This window comes from Sinohyriopsis cumingii, chromosome 6, assembly GCF_028554795.1.
Source record: "Sinohyriopsis cumingii isolate HCF-2022 chromosome 6, ASM2855479v2, whole genome shotgun sequence".
Classification (NCBI taxonomy): Eukaryota; Metazoa; Mollusca; class Bivalvia; order Unionida; family Unionidae; genus Sinohyriopsis; species Sinohyriopsis cumingii.
Genome location: NC_142966.1, coordinates 10967557 through 10986611, shown reverse-complemented (window position 1 = coordinate 10986611; position 19055 = coordinate 10967557). Strand labels below are relative to the sequence as shown.

The following is a 19055-nucleotide window of genomic DNA, read 5'->3' as shown; positions in this document are numbered from 1 at the left end:
AATATGAATGGATGTGATATTATATAGCAGTTAAATGAGGCATCTGTTGCTACGAAAAACAAATAAACAGACAAAACTATTTTGAATAAAGGTTTAGGTACATGCATACAGATGTCTAATTTTGCAAACTATCGTTTCTAAACATGCTGTCACAGTTTTATATTATATATTAATAACTGTCCTGAAAAGCAGAAGATTGTTTTTCTTTTCTTTTTTTTTTACAGTAAACCCTGTTGAGCGCTGGAGCTTGACTGAAGGAAGGTAAAGCACACTGGACAGTTACAAGCCATATAAATTTGTTTGAATCTGCAAGCTCAGCAATTCTGAAACTATCAACGTACACTTACATTTTTCTTCGTGAGTGCTCATAAGGTTTTTTTTGTGATGCATGAATGCGGGCTGTGTAAAATTGTGTACATTCCTTATTGGGAAGTAAACATTCTATAGAAACCTCAGAATGATCAGATAACGAACTTGAACAGCCTAAAAAAAAAAGCAATTTCATCTAAATAATATTTCGCTGATATATTAACTCCGATTACATAGCAACATCAACAACTCATTCCGAAAATATACATATACGGACGCATAATAGGAACACGTACATAGACGTGGACGGGGGACAGTTCTGTATATATATATATATATATATATATATATATATATATATATATATATATATATATATATATATATATATGCGTAAGTGTGTGCAAGCCTTTCGTCCCTTTGATTTTGGCTTTGCTCACAGGTCATACGCCGATGATTTTTATATTCCTAGGCCGATAACTTTTATATTCCTAGGCCGATAACTTTTATATTCCTAGGCCGATAACTTTTATATTCCTAGGCCAATAACTTTTATATTCCTAGGCCGATAACTTTTATATTCCTAGGCCGATAACTTTAGATTCCTAGGCCGATAACTTTTATATTCCTAGGCCAATCGACAAAAAGTGAAGTAGCTGGTCATTATGGCTAGCTAAAAATGTTACAAGCGTTTTTAAAAAATGGAGAGCCAGAAAATGTTTCGGAGGAAAACCAGAAGTTTTTAGAGCTGCTAGTAATTTAAGACCGAGAGAAATTTAGGAAAAAGGGGAATGCTGCTGTGTCTGTCTGTCTCTCATGAATCCATGCATATGCATACAATCATATGTATATTAAATTGTTTGTCTCGCCTGTAGGGCAAAAATGAAATCTCACAAAGTACAAGCATTTTTCTCACGGCGTTGTTGCCAGCGTCCTGTCAGCGTTGTTGCGTTTAATTTCTTATAGGACAGTACTGCATGAGCCATTAAGAAACTTCAGGAGTTGGTCACAGTAGTCCACATTTCATGCTTCTAGCTTTTAAATCAAGCATTCTTCATGTATCGAATGGGCAAGTGGGATATGGAATTTCGCGCTGTTCTTATATGCCGTTGTATTCCTTTGCCTTATGGGTGAGGGGAACCAAAATAAACACCCATTTCCTTGTGTTAGCCAACGAAAGGTCTCACTAAGTCATACTCTTGGTTCCCATTTTAAATTCAGAGATAACACGGGGACACTCAGAGACATATGTGGCTAGCTCGGGTGAAAAATTCGTCTTGATCAGATAGATATGATTGCGGGACAATCAGTACTACAACGTTATCAAAGTATCAAACAACGATCCCGATGTACACATGACATCCCGACTGTAATGAACGCAAAATATCAGTGCATAGTTTGTTTATAGAAGCATCGGTGCTATTACTGCGAGGTTACACAATTAAATTTGTAAAATAATTTGTTCGTTTTTGTCACAGAATTTTGCTTATTAAAGAAATTTAGTGTTTTGTTTCTTCTATTTTTCAACAAGACTAGTTTTGAAAACAGAAATGAAGAACAAAATGAAGACAGAGCTAATATGAACGGACTGATAGGGCATTTAATATGTAATGGACAAAGGCGTTATTTCCGATTCCAAATACCAATTGTGCTAACCCATGCATACTTTACGGAGTTCGTAAAAGAGAGAAATCCTGTACTTACTCCCTGCTTGCTCTTGCCTGGGCGTATCAAGAATAGATAGAAAACGTCAGTTCCCAAACAATATAAGGCTTTACTTTAATTGTAATATATATTTTGGTCAATAAAGAGATTTTAACAAACTGTGAGAAGTGTTTGTTGGTACTTTGAAAGCGAAATAGTTTGACCGTGATACAAAAATGATCTCGTTTGAAATGATCCTTTCTTTTATTCTCTCTTAATTGTAAGCAGCTAATTTCATTTATTGAGGAACAACTCTGCCACGAGTCATGGTCTTCGATTGCTACGAAACACAGTCTTCAATTACTAAACGGTACCAATTACTCTTAACATTAGGACAATAATTTTGACCGAAAATTTAACTGGACACTAAATGTAATTACTTTGTTTAGTTCGTGTCGACAAGTTGCTGTCTTCATTCTCATCAATTGCTGCATAATGTTGCCGTCTTACATGTCACAAGCTTTTGTAAACAAGGAGATATCTCTCAGAGAAAATAAAATAATCTCCATGAAAAAAAAAATATTTCAAAGTTTTAGATGTGTCAGAGTATGTATTTCTTGAATAAAATTTCATCATTCTAAGGTCAATTCCTGTTCTTCTGTCAAGCACTGAGTTGTGATACGATGCAATATATTACGTACTTCTTTGTCACCCAGATTGCCATGGTAAATACACGGAGTATCACCCGAATTGCCATGAGGCTTTGTAAATGCACTGAGTATCACCCAAATTGCCATGGTAAATACACTGTCACCCGAATTGTCATGGGACTTTTTTATGTAAATACACTAAGACTAATGTCACTCGGATTGCCATGGGACGTTTAAAGTACACGAGTAGATATAGATCGAGTTCATCGATATTGCCATGTGACTTTTTGTTTTAAATACACTGCGTACATAGAGACCGATGTCATCCGGATTGCCATGGGGCTTTTTGTTAATGCACTGAATAGATAAAGACATATGTAATCCAGACTGCCATGTGACTTTTTGTAAATACACTGAATAGATAAAGCCTATGCTACCCTGATTAACATGTGACTTTTTGTAAATACAACGAGTAGACAGACTGATGTCACCCGGATTGCCAATTGTGGCTTTGTAAATGCACCGAGTAGATATAGATCTATGACATCAATATTACCATGGGACTTTGTAAATACAATGAGTAGATAGAGACGGATGACATCCGGTTTGCCATGGAACTTCGTAAATTCATTGAGTAGATATAGACTGATGCTCAAATCTACTCTGTTACATTTTCTGCAAAAATACAGAAAGCTCTAAGTAAGAAACTGAATTTCTATTTCCATTTCAAAAGAATAATGAGGTTATCTTTTTAAAGTTCCATTTTCTAACCATAAATAGCACATCAGAGAAGGGTAAAAAAAAAGAACGAAAAAAAAGAAATATGATTTCTTTCTGTTGGAACCAAGGATACCGACATTTTTTCAGGGGCAGATTCGGCGGTAGAAAAGCTTATCTCTGTCTAATAAACATACGCATTGTGATTGGCGGATTTAAAGTACATAACTCGCCAGAGGTGGTGTTGGCGTTGGAAGGGGGTGGTGGTGATATATTTAGCACACTGGACTCACAAGAGTAACAAATCAACCCTGTAGCATTCTTTGCTAATGTATTTCAAGGCATAGGGAAACAATATACTTGCAAACACAAATACTTGTGATAAAAGTACCACATTTTTTAGTAGCAGAGAATACAAAGACCGCTTTTGAAGAAATAACATTACTAGACTTTAAAAATAGGTCAGTTACCTACTTTTTATATACTTGATTTATTCTTTTCAAAATGCATGCACATACCACAGTTCATGAGCACGTGAAATGGGACCCGAGACATTGAATATATATTGAACAGATTGCTAACAATACAAGTCGCTGAAGCGTGAAAAATATGCTAAAGTGACCTAGTTTTTGTAAGGTTGAGCTGCACTCAATAATATGCCTTCATGAACCAAGTTTCATTTGTAGATAAAAATGGGTGTAAAAGATATGATAGCACAACCAAAAAATAGCTGAAATAAAAAACACATGCGTGAAAATGAAGTCACAATATTTTTTTATGATGGGATTATAAGCCTTAATATCCATCCAAGTGGAATATGGTTGAATATATCCATATGTCTTGAACAGTTCTCTAAAAACGAAAAAAAAAACAAAACGTAAAGTGTACATATATGAATGGTGAAATTGACCTAGTGCTGATAGGGTTGAGTTATTAAGATGTATTATTGTACATTTTCAATAAGGTTGGTGAAATAGTTTACAAGATATTATGGGCTTAATGAACAAATTGCTGAAAATTCTAATGTCACCAGTGTCAAAAGTAGGTCACAATGGCACACTTATTGTATAGTTCAGTTGCTTTATTTGCAGTGCAATGACATAAATACACATTTTCAGATTATTGGTGAAAGTGTTCTTGAAGTGTGTCACAAACAGAAAGCTGAAACTATTTAAGTCATTCAAGAAAATTGGGTTACATTGACTTTTTTATGTGGATGAGTTACTTTTACAGTGATATATTTATTATATTTATATACCAGTCTTCCCGAGTATGTGAAATATAGTCCAATATATTGGTGTGTAACAAAGGAACAGTTGCAGATAATAAGAAAGTGAGGCATGAAAATTGGATCAAATTCACCTAGTTTTGGAAGTATTAACTTACTTTCATCAAGATGTAATAAGTACCAAATTTCACAAGTAAAAGCGCTCTCCGTCACGGATCACTGCCATCTCACCTCTGTCTGCGTGGGTTCGAGTCTCGGGCTCGGCCAATGTGGATATGTGAGAAAGCTTGCCGGTAGCTTCTCGTGGGTCGCTGGTTCTTTTCGGGGTTTTCCCTGGTTCTTCCTCCACCATTAATACCGGCCGCCATGTATAGCCTATCTTGTGCTGAAAAATGGCGTTAAACCCTATAACAACAATAACAACAACAACAACAATCACAAGTGTAAAATAGGATTAAAGATACTGGTGGTTGGAACAACTATACAGCTGTAAATACCAGTCACTCAAGCATGCAAATTAGGTCACATTGATCTAGCTTTGGTTGAAATACTCTTCTCAAGATCCATCCACAGTTCATTTTTATAATTGCAGGTGAAATAAGGTCCGATATATTGCGGGAGTAGCAAAATAGCTATGGAAACGAACGAATGAAACAGGAAAGAGAAAAACGGTACATCTCCTCCATACTTCATGGGGATAACAAAAGTTCCATGTACAAAATAGCACAGAAACATTGGTATGTCACTTTTTAAGTATCACACTGTAAGCGTTCAGCAAATTTTAGGAGATCTTAATATTTCTAACATAATTTATGTGAATTTATAAGAAATGCAAAAACAAATGGTCCATGGCTTTACATTTATCATATTCCAATCATTTCAATAGGTAAATTGTTATAGGTCTTGTATCTTGACACTCCAGTCGCAAGTGAAATATGCTGTTTACCTAGAGTTATGGGTCTTGTTTCTTTACAATCAAGTCTCAAGTAAAAATATGTTGTTTACCTATTGTTATGGGTCTTGTATCTTGACACTCGAGTCTCAAGTGAAATATCCTGTCAACCTAGAGTTATGGGTCTTGTTTCTTTACAATTAAGTATCAGGTAAAATATGTTGTTTACCTATTGTCATTCGTCTTGTATCTTAACACTGGAGTCTCAAGTGAAATATGCTGTTTACCAAGAGTTATGGGTCTTGTATCTTAACACTGGAGTCTCAAGTGAAATATGCTGTTTACCAAGAGTTATGGGTCTTGTATCTTAACACTTGAGTCTTAAGTAAAACTGAGGCAGGTAAACGACAAAAACAAAACAAAATGTGTGTAAGATTTATCAATCCTTTAATTTCTTCAAAACAAATTAGTGTGTTTTATCAAGTGCACTATCACAGACAATGGAAAATTGGTGTAAATTGTGTTTCATTTGTAAGACTGCATCAATACTATGCCTTTAGCATCACACTAACAATATTAAACAAATATTTTACAATATAAAGATTTATAAAACATTGCAATAAATATTTTGCTGCTCTTGAGATGTCATATCTACAGTTACAGTATAATGTGACAGCACTACCCTGGCGATAATGTACAGCATTATGTAACAGCACTACCCTGGAGATGATGAATATTGACAGATTTAAACCAAATATTTCTATTCATTACACAGAAATTCAACATTTTTAACAGTCGAATAGAAAAAACATGTAAACGTTAGTTCACGAAAAATGCAATATCCAAGATAAAACTAGAGCTGTTAGTGATGGGTACATTGCGAAGGGCCCATTCATTGCAATTTGCTCCATAGGTTCTTAAACAGAGAAACTAATAAGAGAAGCTGGGCATTCTGGGGTCAAGATTAAATGCTGATGTCGAATGCTTGAAATCCAACTCTCATCAATACAAACAAAATCTCATGTAAAGATATGAAGCTGATTTAAAGGGCCATAACTCTGTACAAAATGGAACAGGTCAGACACGTAGGTCTATGAATAATGTTCATATCAAATTGCTCAGAATATGTTGACGGGTTCCTGAGCTATGCTAATTATAAGTATCTTTTGTTGTAAAATTCATAAAAAGGGGGTATAACTCTGTCAAAATTAGACTTGAAAAAATAATTTACCTACCAATGGCATAAAAAAATGCCTACAGAAAAAGGCAATTAGTATGCAGTTACTACATCTCGATGCAGAGGCCTTAATTAACCAAGATTTTTTTGCATAAATCCAAGACTTTTTAAAGCAGATGGTACAAAGTAAATAACAACACTCAAAAGTACATTTAAGTATAAATAAAAACTTATAATAATTTCTATCACACACTTCTCAGAAATGCATGATAGGGACGGAATATTTCATTGAAATTTTGCCAGAAAGTTGCATATTTAAAATTTATAAAAAATTCTAAAATAACTCCAAAATATTTTAAGATAAATTTTTCTATATATATATATATATATATATATATATATATATATATATATATATATATATATATATATGAAATACTTTCCAAAATTTTTTAAAAGCTAGGAATTAAAGAAAAAAAAAGACCAAGTAAAGTCAACTAACTTACATTATATGTTATTGACAAGAATACCAAATTCTTCACTTTCCAACAGATTACATTTAAGAAAACTTGGCTAATCATGTCAATATTTTCAGCAACAAATTAAAGCCACTATTGGAGAAAGTCAAATAGATTATCATAAACAAAGACATGAACACCCTGGGTAGATGCATGTCTCAAGATTGATTATTGCAAAATCAGTCACACTATTCATTGGTAACATCCAATATTATCAAGATTTAATTATACTTTTTAATTAATTGAGATAAACCCTCAACAGTCTTATGCATATAAAATAATAATTAAACTTTGCACCCTACCTAAATGCATAGGATTTCTTTAACATGTAGTGTAGCACATAATAGGTACAAACACTTCAAAATGACATTAGTATAAATTCTGCATTAAAAATAACCACACAAAGTTAAAGATTTCAAATATCTAAAATGAGCATAAAAAGTAAAATTAAAAGGCAGAAAATATGGATTATAGTAACTTTGTTATGGTGTGGTTCTTTTCACTGGGTGACTGCAGGTCAACTTCAGTCTACTGGTAAAAAGTGGACACACACAGAATAGCACATTCATGTACATTTGCAGATCTTGAGAAATGAAATGTTTAAACTGATATATATACTTGAATATACACACACACATGCCGAGTTGTCAGTTCCATTTCAATTTAAAACACTTGGAAATATGTTTGGAATGTTTTGGGTTAACTTCTGTTAGCAAATTTAATGTTTAATTTTTACACATTTTTAAAAATACCTTAGTACAAGAGGCCCATGTGGGCTTTAGATTCTTCATCTGGCTGACATCTACCTCAAAGCCAAATACCATGGTAGTTGGACATCTACTTCAAAGCCAAATACCATGGCAGTTGGCCAAAAAACCTGGATTAGTATAATGTCTGACATTCAAGGGTATTTTCTATTTTTAGTAATGGCAGCCATGTTGAATGACATATTAATATCATTAATGAAAACTTGAAATGCATTATACCAGAATGTATTTATTGTCCAATCTGATCAATTTCTGTTGACCAGTTTTCAAGAAGGTTTTAAAAGTTTTTGATTTTCTTTAACACTGCAATATTTTGCGATTGATTGGCTTCACCGTTTTATTAATGTGAAAAAAGTTTTTGATAATATGGTAAAATTCTGTCCAGTAATTTTAAAAAATATGCATTGGAAGTTTTTATTTCTTTCTCTTTTTAATATAGGTGGCCATATTTTATGGCAGATCAAAATCATTTATAGAAACCTGAAAGACCTTCAAGATAACACCACTTGGTTAGAAATGACATACATCACTCTTTATTTGATATACAAAAATGTTGCAACAGCTATTAACATTCAGAAAAAAGAAAAAAGTCATTTATGATTTAAGAAAACCAAGCATCAAGATCTTCATACATCAGGAAGGAGTACTCAAACCATGAAAAAAAATATGACTGCAATCAAACACTGCAAGGAACTTTTTCATACGTTATACAGATGTCATTATAATTAATCAGGAGATGGCATATTACAGAGGAATATCAAATTTGTGTCAAGTTTTGCCATCAAATGGATTTAAAATGCTTTCAGTATCAACTCCATGCCAATAAATAATGTGGTTTAAATGTGCATTCTTGAATTATGGAGTGTTTGAGATAATTTCAATGTGCTTTCTTGAATTATGGTGTGTTTCAGATAATTTCAATGTGCATTCTTGAATTATGGTATGTTTGAGATAATTTCAATGTGCATTTTTGAATTATGGTGTGTTTGAGATAATTTCATACAGAAAAGTGAGGCACTAAGAAGAAAGAATAAACGTTTAATAATTCTCTGACCCTTCTAGCAATTTCAGATTGCATCATTTAATTTCTTTGGAAATATGAATGCAACTCAGAATATATGCTGTATGTACATTTGTTTTTTTATCAATCCTTATCTCAGATTAAAAACCAGTATTGCTATGTAGGTGCATTTGTCCACAGTCCATATTTTTTCAAGCCGTAGCTCAGATGAAAACTAGTATTGCCACATTCTGTCTTAAATGTCAAAAGGCCCTGCAAGGGAATTGCAGTGTGGCAACTTTATTAAAAAAGTCTGCAATTCCAATAAATATGCTCTTGCCAAAAAATAAAGAACAGTTACCCAAATTGGGAGGCAGAAAAATTTCTTACATATCTGTAGCTAATTTTCTCTATGAATATTGAGAAACAGACAAAACATGGCTACTACTAAGTGGATCCATATCAATCGACTGAAAAATCGAAGGGATCGTTTTTATTAACCTTAAGTGTCGGAGTTTTGGGTCTTGGTGTCTCTGCCAAATCTTCAATTCTCAGCATCTGAAACTCACTGGGTCCACCCCGATCCACTTTCACAGGTTTCAATTTTTCATGTCGTAACCTAGAAATAATTAATTGAGTTGTGTTTAAAACTTTAATGTTTTTATATGACATTCATAACTTTCGATTGTTGCCAAGTCTTTATTAAAAAGCTCTAATCTTGCTGAAGTTGAACTAATATTTGCAAATACTTAAGATTCAACAATTGGATTTTCTTTTACTAAAAACACAAATAAACAATGAAAACACAAATAAACAATGAAAACAAAGTTTCACACATATGGCAGAAACATACACTATATTGTTGCTACTGGCACTATAAGGGAAATAATTGATATTCGTTAAAATTACACAATGACCTATTAAACAATATCATTTACCGATTATCAGCGATAAAAAATAACTTTTAATTGATTTACATACTCCCCTCCACCAATCTTGCAAAATGTTTAGCTTATTCTCCCTGACGCTATTAATATACCCATGCATTTTAAAAACAGAAAAAATTCAGATTTTATGGAAGATGATGTACTTATTTTTATGTTATGCATTGGTCAGATAATGAACATTTGCAGTGAGTGAATCTGGAGCAAGCTACAGCCATTAGCGATGGAGCATGGCAAATGGTACAATTAATTACAATGTGCTCCACAGGAGCTTTAAGCAAAGATCTTGTGATAGGAAACCAAGGTCATCAGAAGATGGGCATTCATGGGATGTAACTGCTCTAAATGATGACATGGGACATGACTGTAACAAATGATGCAATGGGATATGACTGCTCTAAATGATCATGTGGGATATGACTGCTCTAAATGATCATGTGGGATATGACTGCTCTAAATGATCATGTGGGATATGACTGCTCTAAATGATGACATGGGATATGACTGTAACAAATGATGCGATGGGATACGACTGCTCTAAATGATGACATGGGACATGACTGCTCTAAATGATGACATGAACATGACTGCTCCAAATGATGACATGGAACATGACTGCTCCAAATGATGACATGGAACATGACTGCTGAAAATGATGACATGGGATATGACTGCTCCAAATGATGACATGGGATATGACTGCTCCAAATGATGACATGGGATATGACTGCTCCAAATGATGACATGGAACATGACTGCTGAAAATGATGACATGGGATATGACTGCTCCAAATGATGACATGGGATATGACTGCTCCAAATGATGACATGGGATATGACTGTAACAAATGATGCAATGGGACATGACTTCTCTAAATGATGACATGGAACATGATTGCTGAAAATGATGACACGGGATAAGACTGCTCTAAATGATGACACGGGGCATGACTGCTGAAAATGATGACACGGGATAAGACTGCTCTAAATGATGACATGGAACATGACTACTCCAAATGATGACATGGGACATGACTGCTGAAAATGATGACATGGAACATGAGTGCTCCAAATGATGACATGGGACATGACTGCTGAAAATGATGACATGGGACATGACTGCTCTAAATGATGAAATGGAACATGACTGCTGAAAATGATGACATGGAACATGACTGCTCCAAACGATGACATGGAACATGACTGCTGAAAATGATGACATGGGACATGACTGCTCTAAATGATGACATGGAACATGACTACTCCAAATGATGACATGGGACATGACTGCTGAAAATGATGACATGGAACATGACTGCTCCAAATGATGACATGGGACATGACTGCTGAAAATGATGACATGGGACATGACTGCTCCAAATGATGACAAGGAACATAACTACTGAAAATGATGACATGGAACATGACTGCTCCAAATGATGACATGGGACATGACTGCTGAAAATGATGACATGGGACATGACTGCTCCAAATGATGACATGGAACATGACTATTGAAAATGATGACATGGAACATGACTGCTGAAAATGATGACATGGAACATGACTGCTCCAAATGATGACATGGGACATGACTGCTGAAAATGATGACATGGGACATGACTGCTCCAAATGATGACATGGGATATGACTGCTCCAAATGATGACATGGAACATGACTGCTGAAAATGATGACATGGGACATGATTGCTCTAAATGATAAATTAAACAGAGAATGCTTGAAATATAACTTATTCAAGGTCTCATTAATACAAGCAACATCCCATGTAAAGGTATGAAGATAATCAGCAAGGGTCATAACTCTGTCTCAAATGGAGTATAGGAGTCAAAACCCCATTATGGGAACCATCTAGGTCCATGAAACATATTTAAGTTTATGAAGCAGTGTTCACATACAACTGCAAAAGAATAATTTATTATGCTGAATGTTCACATCCAACAGCAGTAGAATATGTTGAATGTTCACATCCAACTGCAATAGAATATGTTGAATGTTCACATCTGACTGCAACAGAATATGTTGAATGTTCACATCTGACTGCAATAGAATATATTGAATATTCACATCCAACAGCAACAGGATATGTTGAATAGTTTATTAACTATGCTGAATACAAGTAACAGCACAAGTAACAATATGAAGTCGATTGACAAGGGCCATAACTCTGTCCAAAACTATGTTCTTTCCAAATATCATCAGATTATGATAAATGGTTCTTGAACAATGCTGACTGAAAGCAGCAGTCCAACATTCCATGAATTGACAAGAAAATGCTTGACAACGACCATAACTCTGTCAAAAATGGACTAGACAAGATTAAATAAAAAAGTACATGTAATATGAGAAAATATTACTACAAAATTTTGTCAGAATGTATTGAATGGTTCTTGAGCTATGACAATTACAAGTAACATCCCAAGTAAAGATATTAAATTAATTGTCACATGGCATAACTCATGATTAAAATAGGATTGACAAGACAAATCCCAGAAAAAGTACATCCAGGTTTATGATGTCGTTCACACACAGAATTTCATCAGAATCTTGTAAATGATTCATGAGCTATGCTAGTAATAGGGATCTATTATAGTGAAGATTTAAAATCTCAACGCAGAGTGGAGCACTATTAAAGGCAAGTCGTGTAAATAATAGTTACTGTACAGTAAAACCTTCTATCAAGCCACACAAAAGATTGGAGAAAATGTATTTTTTGTACAGTGGATGCCTCAGCAATGAGGTCTGTTAAACAGTGCAGACGCAATTCTTTAAAATTCTGACCATTTTAGAGGTTGTTGTTAGGAAACATTCCACTGTATTATGAGATACAAGATGAATAAACAAAATACTGATAATGATAAAGACAGATGGATGTTCAGCAGTCTCATAAGATATGAAAAGTCAACTTACCTTTTGCCAGTACCCTTTTTAAATGCCTTCTCCTTAATTTGCTTGGCTATTGCTTCATCATCTATTAAGAATTGCTGCTTGCTGTATATGATTGGTGGTGTTGGTGTCAACTAAAAGAGGAAAATAGTATACCATCTGTAATAATTAGAAAATGTAATAATTAGAAAATGCAATAGGATCTGGAATCATAGAATATTGTTACATGATTCCCATGAGAGTGTTTCAATGCCTGGCAAAACATCCCATAATATGTGAAATTTCACTATATAGCATGGCTACTGTTCATGCTTCAAGGTCAAGGACATCACAGCCCTAACAATGATGCAAATAATGTGAAGTTCTTAGCATCAGGCTGTTAGCATGGCGTTTGAAGAATTCCATGAAGTTTATATTTTGTACAATTGTGAAGCAAACTGAATTGCAATTGGATGCTTTAAATCATGCCCTAAATGAAATTATAGACCTTTGATGCAGATAAAGTTTTATGAGCCTAAAAAGCTATCTATCATACTGACATCTGCTTTGTTTATGTCAATATGAGATTTACTTGTTTAGGTCAATATGAGATTTACAGGTTGATAATACTGACATCTGCTTTGTTTATGTCAATATGAGATTTAGTTGTTTAGGTCAATATGAGATTTACTTGTTTATGTCAATATGAGATTTAGTTGTTTAGGTCAATATGAGATTTACAGGTTTATCATACTGACATCTGCTTTGTTTATGTCAATATTAGATTTACTTGTTTAGGTCAATATCAGATTTACTTGTTTAGGTCAATATCAGATTCACAGGTTTATCATACTGACATCTGTTTTGCTTAGGTCAATATGAGATTTAGTTGTTTAGGTCAATATGAGATTTATAGGTCCATCATACTGACATCTGATTTATGTCAATATGAGATTTACTTGTTTAGGTCAATATGAGATTTACAGGTTGATAATACTGACATTTGATTTGTTTATGTCAGTATGAGATTTACTTGTTTAGGTCAATATGAGATTTACTTATGTCAATATGAGATTTACTTGTTTAGGTCAATATGGGATTTACAGGTTGATAATACTGACATCTGCTTTGTTTATGTCAATAAGAGATTTACTTGTTTAGGTCAATATGAGATTTACTTGTTTAGGTAAATATGAAAATTACAGGTTTATAATACTGACATCTGCTTTGTCTATGTCAATATGAGATTTGCTTGTTCATGTCAATATGAGATTTACTTGTTTAGGTAAATATGAGATTTACAGGTCTATCATACTGACATCTGATTTGTTTATGTCAATATGAGATTTACTTGTTTATGTCAATATGAGATTTACTTGTTTATGTCAATATGAGATTCACTTGTTTAGGTCAATATGAGATTTACTTGTTTAGGTCAATATGAGATTTACTTGTTTAGGTCAATATGAGATTTACTTGTTTAGATCAATATGAGATTTACTTGTTTAGGTCAATACGAAATTTACTTGTTTAGGTCAATATATTTACAGGTTTATCATACTGACATCTACTTTATTTAGGACAATGTGTACTGTATTGGTTTACTTTTGGTTTTATACAGTGTTTGGGATGTTAAATAAAGTTCTGAATAATGCATGTGCTAATTTTGCCTTGCTGACAATGGCAATTTAAGTAGAACTGTTATGACCAATTGCCAGCATGTGACACCATCTGGGTAAAATGGGCAGAAAATTGTCTGTAAGTAGCATCTTTAGGACAGGTCTATTGTACAGAAGGCCCTGAATATTTTAAATAAATTACTATTGTCATTGTATTTCTCCAATCATAAACCAATGATGAAAAATTAAATCCCATCACCCAACAAATAAAAGAATAGTTACATTTCAATGCCAGTAAATTCAAAATAATATCAAATGCGCATGAACAGATAGCATTTCTTATATTTGCTTATTACTGAAATCAATTCCATGATCTGTCACTGCTGTGTGTCTGGGTGTGCAGTTTATTACAATGCACAATAGAAGATTACCTGACAATAGGTTGGGAACCTGACATTATTTTTCTTTAAACAAAAAGAAAATCCACTCTGTATGTTTTTATGAAGAAGACAGTTCATCAAAAAGGTAAATTACATTGTTTAAAGAAATTGTTCTTTCTTCAAGTCATTTCTGCAGACTAATGAAGTGTAATAAACCCATATTTTGGTGATCTAACTTTAATATTACATTTCAGAGAATATGCCCATCTCTAATTTCTGAAAATAATGCTAGCTGGCCCCCAGTTTTATCCAATAAATATGACATTATTATTATTGTTTATTATCTTCCTGGTCTTTCCACAAGATTTTATTATAGTTTAACTAGAAAAGTATTATGGAAGTATTACAACTGACAAATATGTAGCCCTTTTGCCATGTCACACTCCTGGTGCTTGCGAGATAACAGACAACTGTCATTTACTATCTTCGTGAAAGCATGGAACCTTCGTTTTTTCATCCACATTAGCACAATGCTTTTAACCAATTAATGTAGTTAAGGGAAGTTTCCTGACTAGCTGCTATAGGAATGATGTCACTGTTGTGTAAATTACATCATGGATTAACCAACTAGATCAAAGAGATTTTACCAGTTACCAGTCTAATGATGCAGACATGCTGGGTATGAAAGCAAAGGAATTTCAAAATGATGCTTGGTATTATCCACAAGTTTGATGGCATTACTGTTGTTTGAGTTAATGCACTTACATGACATCAATTTGGGTATGTCATTTTTCCACAATACTTGTACTTTAAGTTACTCATTTGTGATATTGCCCATCAAGATTCCTAAATACATCTTTACCCTGTCATTTGTGACATTGCCCATTAAGATGCCTAAATTACTTTACCCTGTCATTTGTGACATTGCCCATTAAGATGCCTAAATGACATTACCCTGTAATTTGTAATATTGTCCATTAACATACCTAAATGCCATTAATCTGTCATTTGTGACACTGCCCATTAAGATGCATAATGTCATTACCCTGTCAATTTTTAGATTGTCAATTAAGCTGCCTAAATGACATTACCTGTCATTTGTGACACTGCCCATTAAGATGCCTAAATGCCATTACTTTGTCATTTTTTATATTGTCCATTAAGATGCCTTAATGTCATTACCCTGTCATTCTTTATATTGCCCATTAAGATGCCTAATTGCATTTACCCTGTCATTGGTGACATTGCCCATTAAGATGCCTAACTGCATTTACCCTGTCATTTGTGCCATTGTCCATTAAGATGCCTAAATGCCATTACTTTGTCATTTTTTATATTGTCCATTAAGATGCCTTAATGTCATTACCCTGTCATTCTTTATATTGCCCATTAAGATGCCTAATTGCATTTACCCTGTCATTGGTGACATTGCCCATTAAGATGCCTAACTGCATTTACCCTGTCATTTGTGCCATTGTCCATTAAGATGCCTAAATGCCATTACCCTGTCATTTTTTATAATGCCCATTAAGATGCCTAGCTGCCTTTACCCTGTCATTTGTGACATTGCCCATTAAGATGCCTAAATGTCTTTACCCTGTCCTCCTCAGATTTAAAGGAGTCCTCATGTATGATCTGTTGGGTGTTTTGTTTCTCCTGTAGCAATGGGTGGAATGGCAGGCTCATGGGGTCAATAAGTACATCATATGGCACCATGGGATGCTCAAATGTGTCGGGATTATAAATGTCCCATGGATTCTGCTGACCAAATGTTCCTGAAATAACAAGATATATGAAAAGAAGTCACGGAAACTTGTGTTTAATTTTAAAAACTGGATGTTAATAAAATATTCCTGTGTAAAAATTATGAGCCAAACACAAAATAAGTAAATGATCTTTTCATGGCCATTTCATAAAGAACATTATCAGATTATCCATGGTTGAAAATTTATAATTAATCCAGTGAAATTTGTTTCATGTAACATATTCTCCTACCAAACTATGATAAAACAAGAGTCTCTTATAGGGACTGATGCTATACTTTCCAAAAACAATTTACTGGAATTCAAGACCATTTCTTTCTCACCATCTGATATAATTCTTTACTGACCAGATTTTCAAATTAGCTGATTTTGGCAAACATATTGGATGTAAGACCAGCACCATTTTGATTTGGGTCAAACTAGACACCACTGAAGACACTGGTGAAAACACCATATATCAATATAACCATCCATTCAGAAACAGAAGTAACAAGATTTTCAAAATGGCCATTATGGCAACGATAATTGATTGGTAACATTTGCATTTAGGACCAACCAGATATCTTATGAAGCCTTTTGGTGAAAACCAAATGGTGACCATGGTGACTGGATGTCAGATCAGCATCATTTTTATTCAGGAGAAACTAGACATCATAATAAGTCTTCTGGTGAAAACCCCTTGTCTCTATGACTTTCCATATAAAAACTAGACATCATAATAAGTCTTCTGGTGAAAAACCCTTGTCTCTATGACTTTCCATATAAAAACTAGACATCATAATAAGTCCTCTAGTGAAAACCCCTTGTCTCTACGACTTTCCATATAGAAACTAGACATCATAATAAGTCTTCTGGTGAAATCCCCTTGTCTCTATGGCTTTCCGTATAGAAACTAGATATCATAATAAGTCCTCTAGTGAAAACCCCTTGTCTCTACGACTTTCCATATAGAAACTAGACATCATAATAAGTCCTCTAGTGAAAACCCCTTGTCTCTACGACTTTCCATATAAAAACTAGACATCATAATAAGTCTTCTGGTGAAATCCCCTTGTCTCTATGGCTTTCCGTATAGAAACTAGATATCATAATAAGTCCTCTAGTGAAAACCCCTTGTCTCTACGACTTTCCATATAGAAACTAGACATCATAATAAGTCCTCTAGTGAAAACCCCTTGTCTCTACGACTTTCCATATAAAAACTAGACATCATAATAAGTCTTCTGGTGAAATCCCCTTGTCTCTATGGCTTTCCGTATAGAAACTAGATATCATAATAAGTCTTCTGGTGAAAACCCCTCATGTCTATGACTTTCCATATAAAAACTAGACATCATAATAAGTCTTCTGGTGAAAAACCCTTGTCTCTATGACTTTCCATATAAAAACTAGACATCATAATAAGTCCTCTAGTGAAAACCCCTTGTCTCTACGACTTTCCATATAGAAACTAGACATCATAATAAGTCTTCTGGTGAAATCCCCTTGTCTCTATGGCTTTCCGTATAGAAACTAGATATCATAATAAGTCTTCTGGTGAAAACCCCTCATGTCTATGACTTTCCATATAGAAACTAGACATCATAATAAGTCTTCTGGTGAAAACCCCTTGTCTCAATGACTTTCCATATAGAAACCAGACATCATAATAAGTCTAGTGTTGAAAAACCCCTTGTCTCTATGACTTTCTATATAGAAACTAGACATCATAGTAAGTCTTCTGGTGAAATCCCCTTGTCTCTATGACTTTCCATAGAGAAGGAATAGCAATAACAAGATTTTGTTACAATGGCCACTATGATGACAATTTTTGAAGTCAGATCAGCTCCATCTTAATTTAGGACTAATTAGATATCAAAATTAGTCTTCTAGTAAAAATTCCATGTCAAAATAACTTTCTGTTAAGGTTTAGTGATAAGATCTTCAAAATGGTTGCCATGTGGCCATACTTGATGTTAGACTGGCATCATTTGCATTTAGGACCAACCAGATATCACAGAAAAGTCTTCTGATAAGAAGCCAGTGCTAATATGACCTTCCATTTCTGATGAGTAGTGATAACAAGGTTTTCAAGATGAATGTTGTAGTAGACATATTGGATGTCAGATAGGCAGCATTTTCATTTATATTCAACTAGACATCACAAGAAGTTTTCTGGTGAAGCAAGGAGTAGCAATAAGATTTTCAAGATGGGTGCCATGGTGGCCATATTTTATATTAGATATATAATGAGGAGTCATTTAGTGAAAACATGATGCTGACATTATCATACATTCAGTAAGAGTAGCAATAACAAGATTTCAAGCTGGCCTCTGGATGTTCAATGCAGCATCCATTTTAATTTAAGACCAACCAGACCCAGTGATAAATATGTGTGTAACGTTTCAAGGCAATCTTGTAAGTCATATAGGACAATGGACAATAGGAAACAGACCATGCCATAAGCTCTTCTGGTCTATGACTAGTACAGCTCAAAAAAGAGAAAGGAACATATAGTCATCTGTACTTTGACAAGTATTTCACTTGATTGTGGGTCGTCATTATAATTTCCTGCTCAATACAA

General features: G+C 34.0%; 1 protein-coding gene across 2 annotated transcripts in view; it reads right to left on the bottom strand.

The window, feature by feature from the left end:
* Nucleotides 1–5870: 5870 nt before the first annotated feature.
* LOC149796367 (cilia- and flagella-associated protein 337-like) overlaps nt 5871–19055 on the bottom strand; it is a 175110-nt gene continuing 161925 nt past the window's right edge. For both annotated transcript variants that reach the window (XM_089961042.1, XM_089961043.1), the window contains 3 exons: nt 16326–16504; nt 12776–12885; nt 5871–9521 (listed from right to left, as the gene is read on the bottom strand). In XM_089961042.1, the coding sequence (XP_089817168.1) occupies nt 9365–9521; nt 12776–12885; nt 16326–16504 (446 nt within the window). In that variant the 3' untranslated portion in view covers nt 5871–9364. The remainder of the gene's footprint in view (nt 9522–12775; nt 12886–16325; nt 16505–19055) is intronic.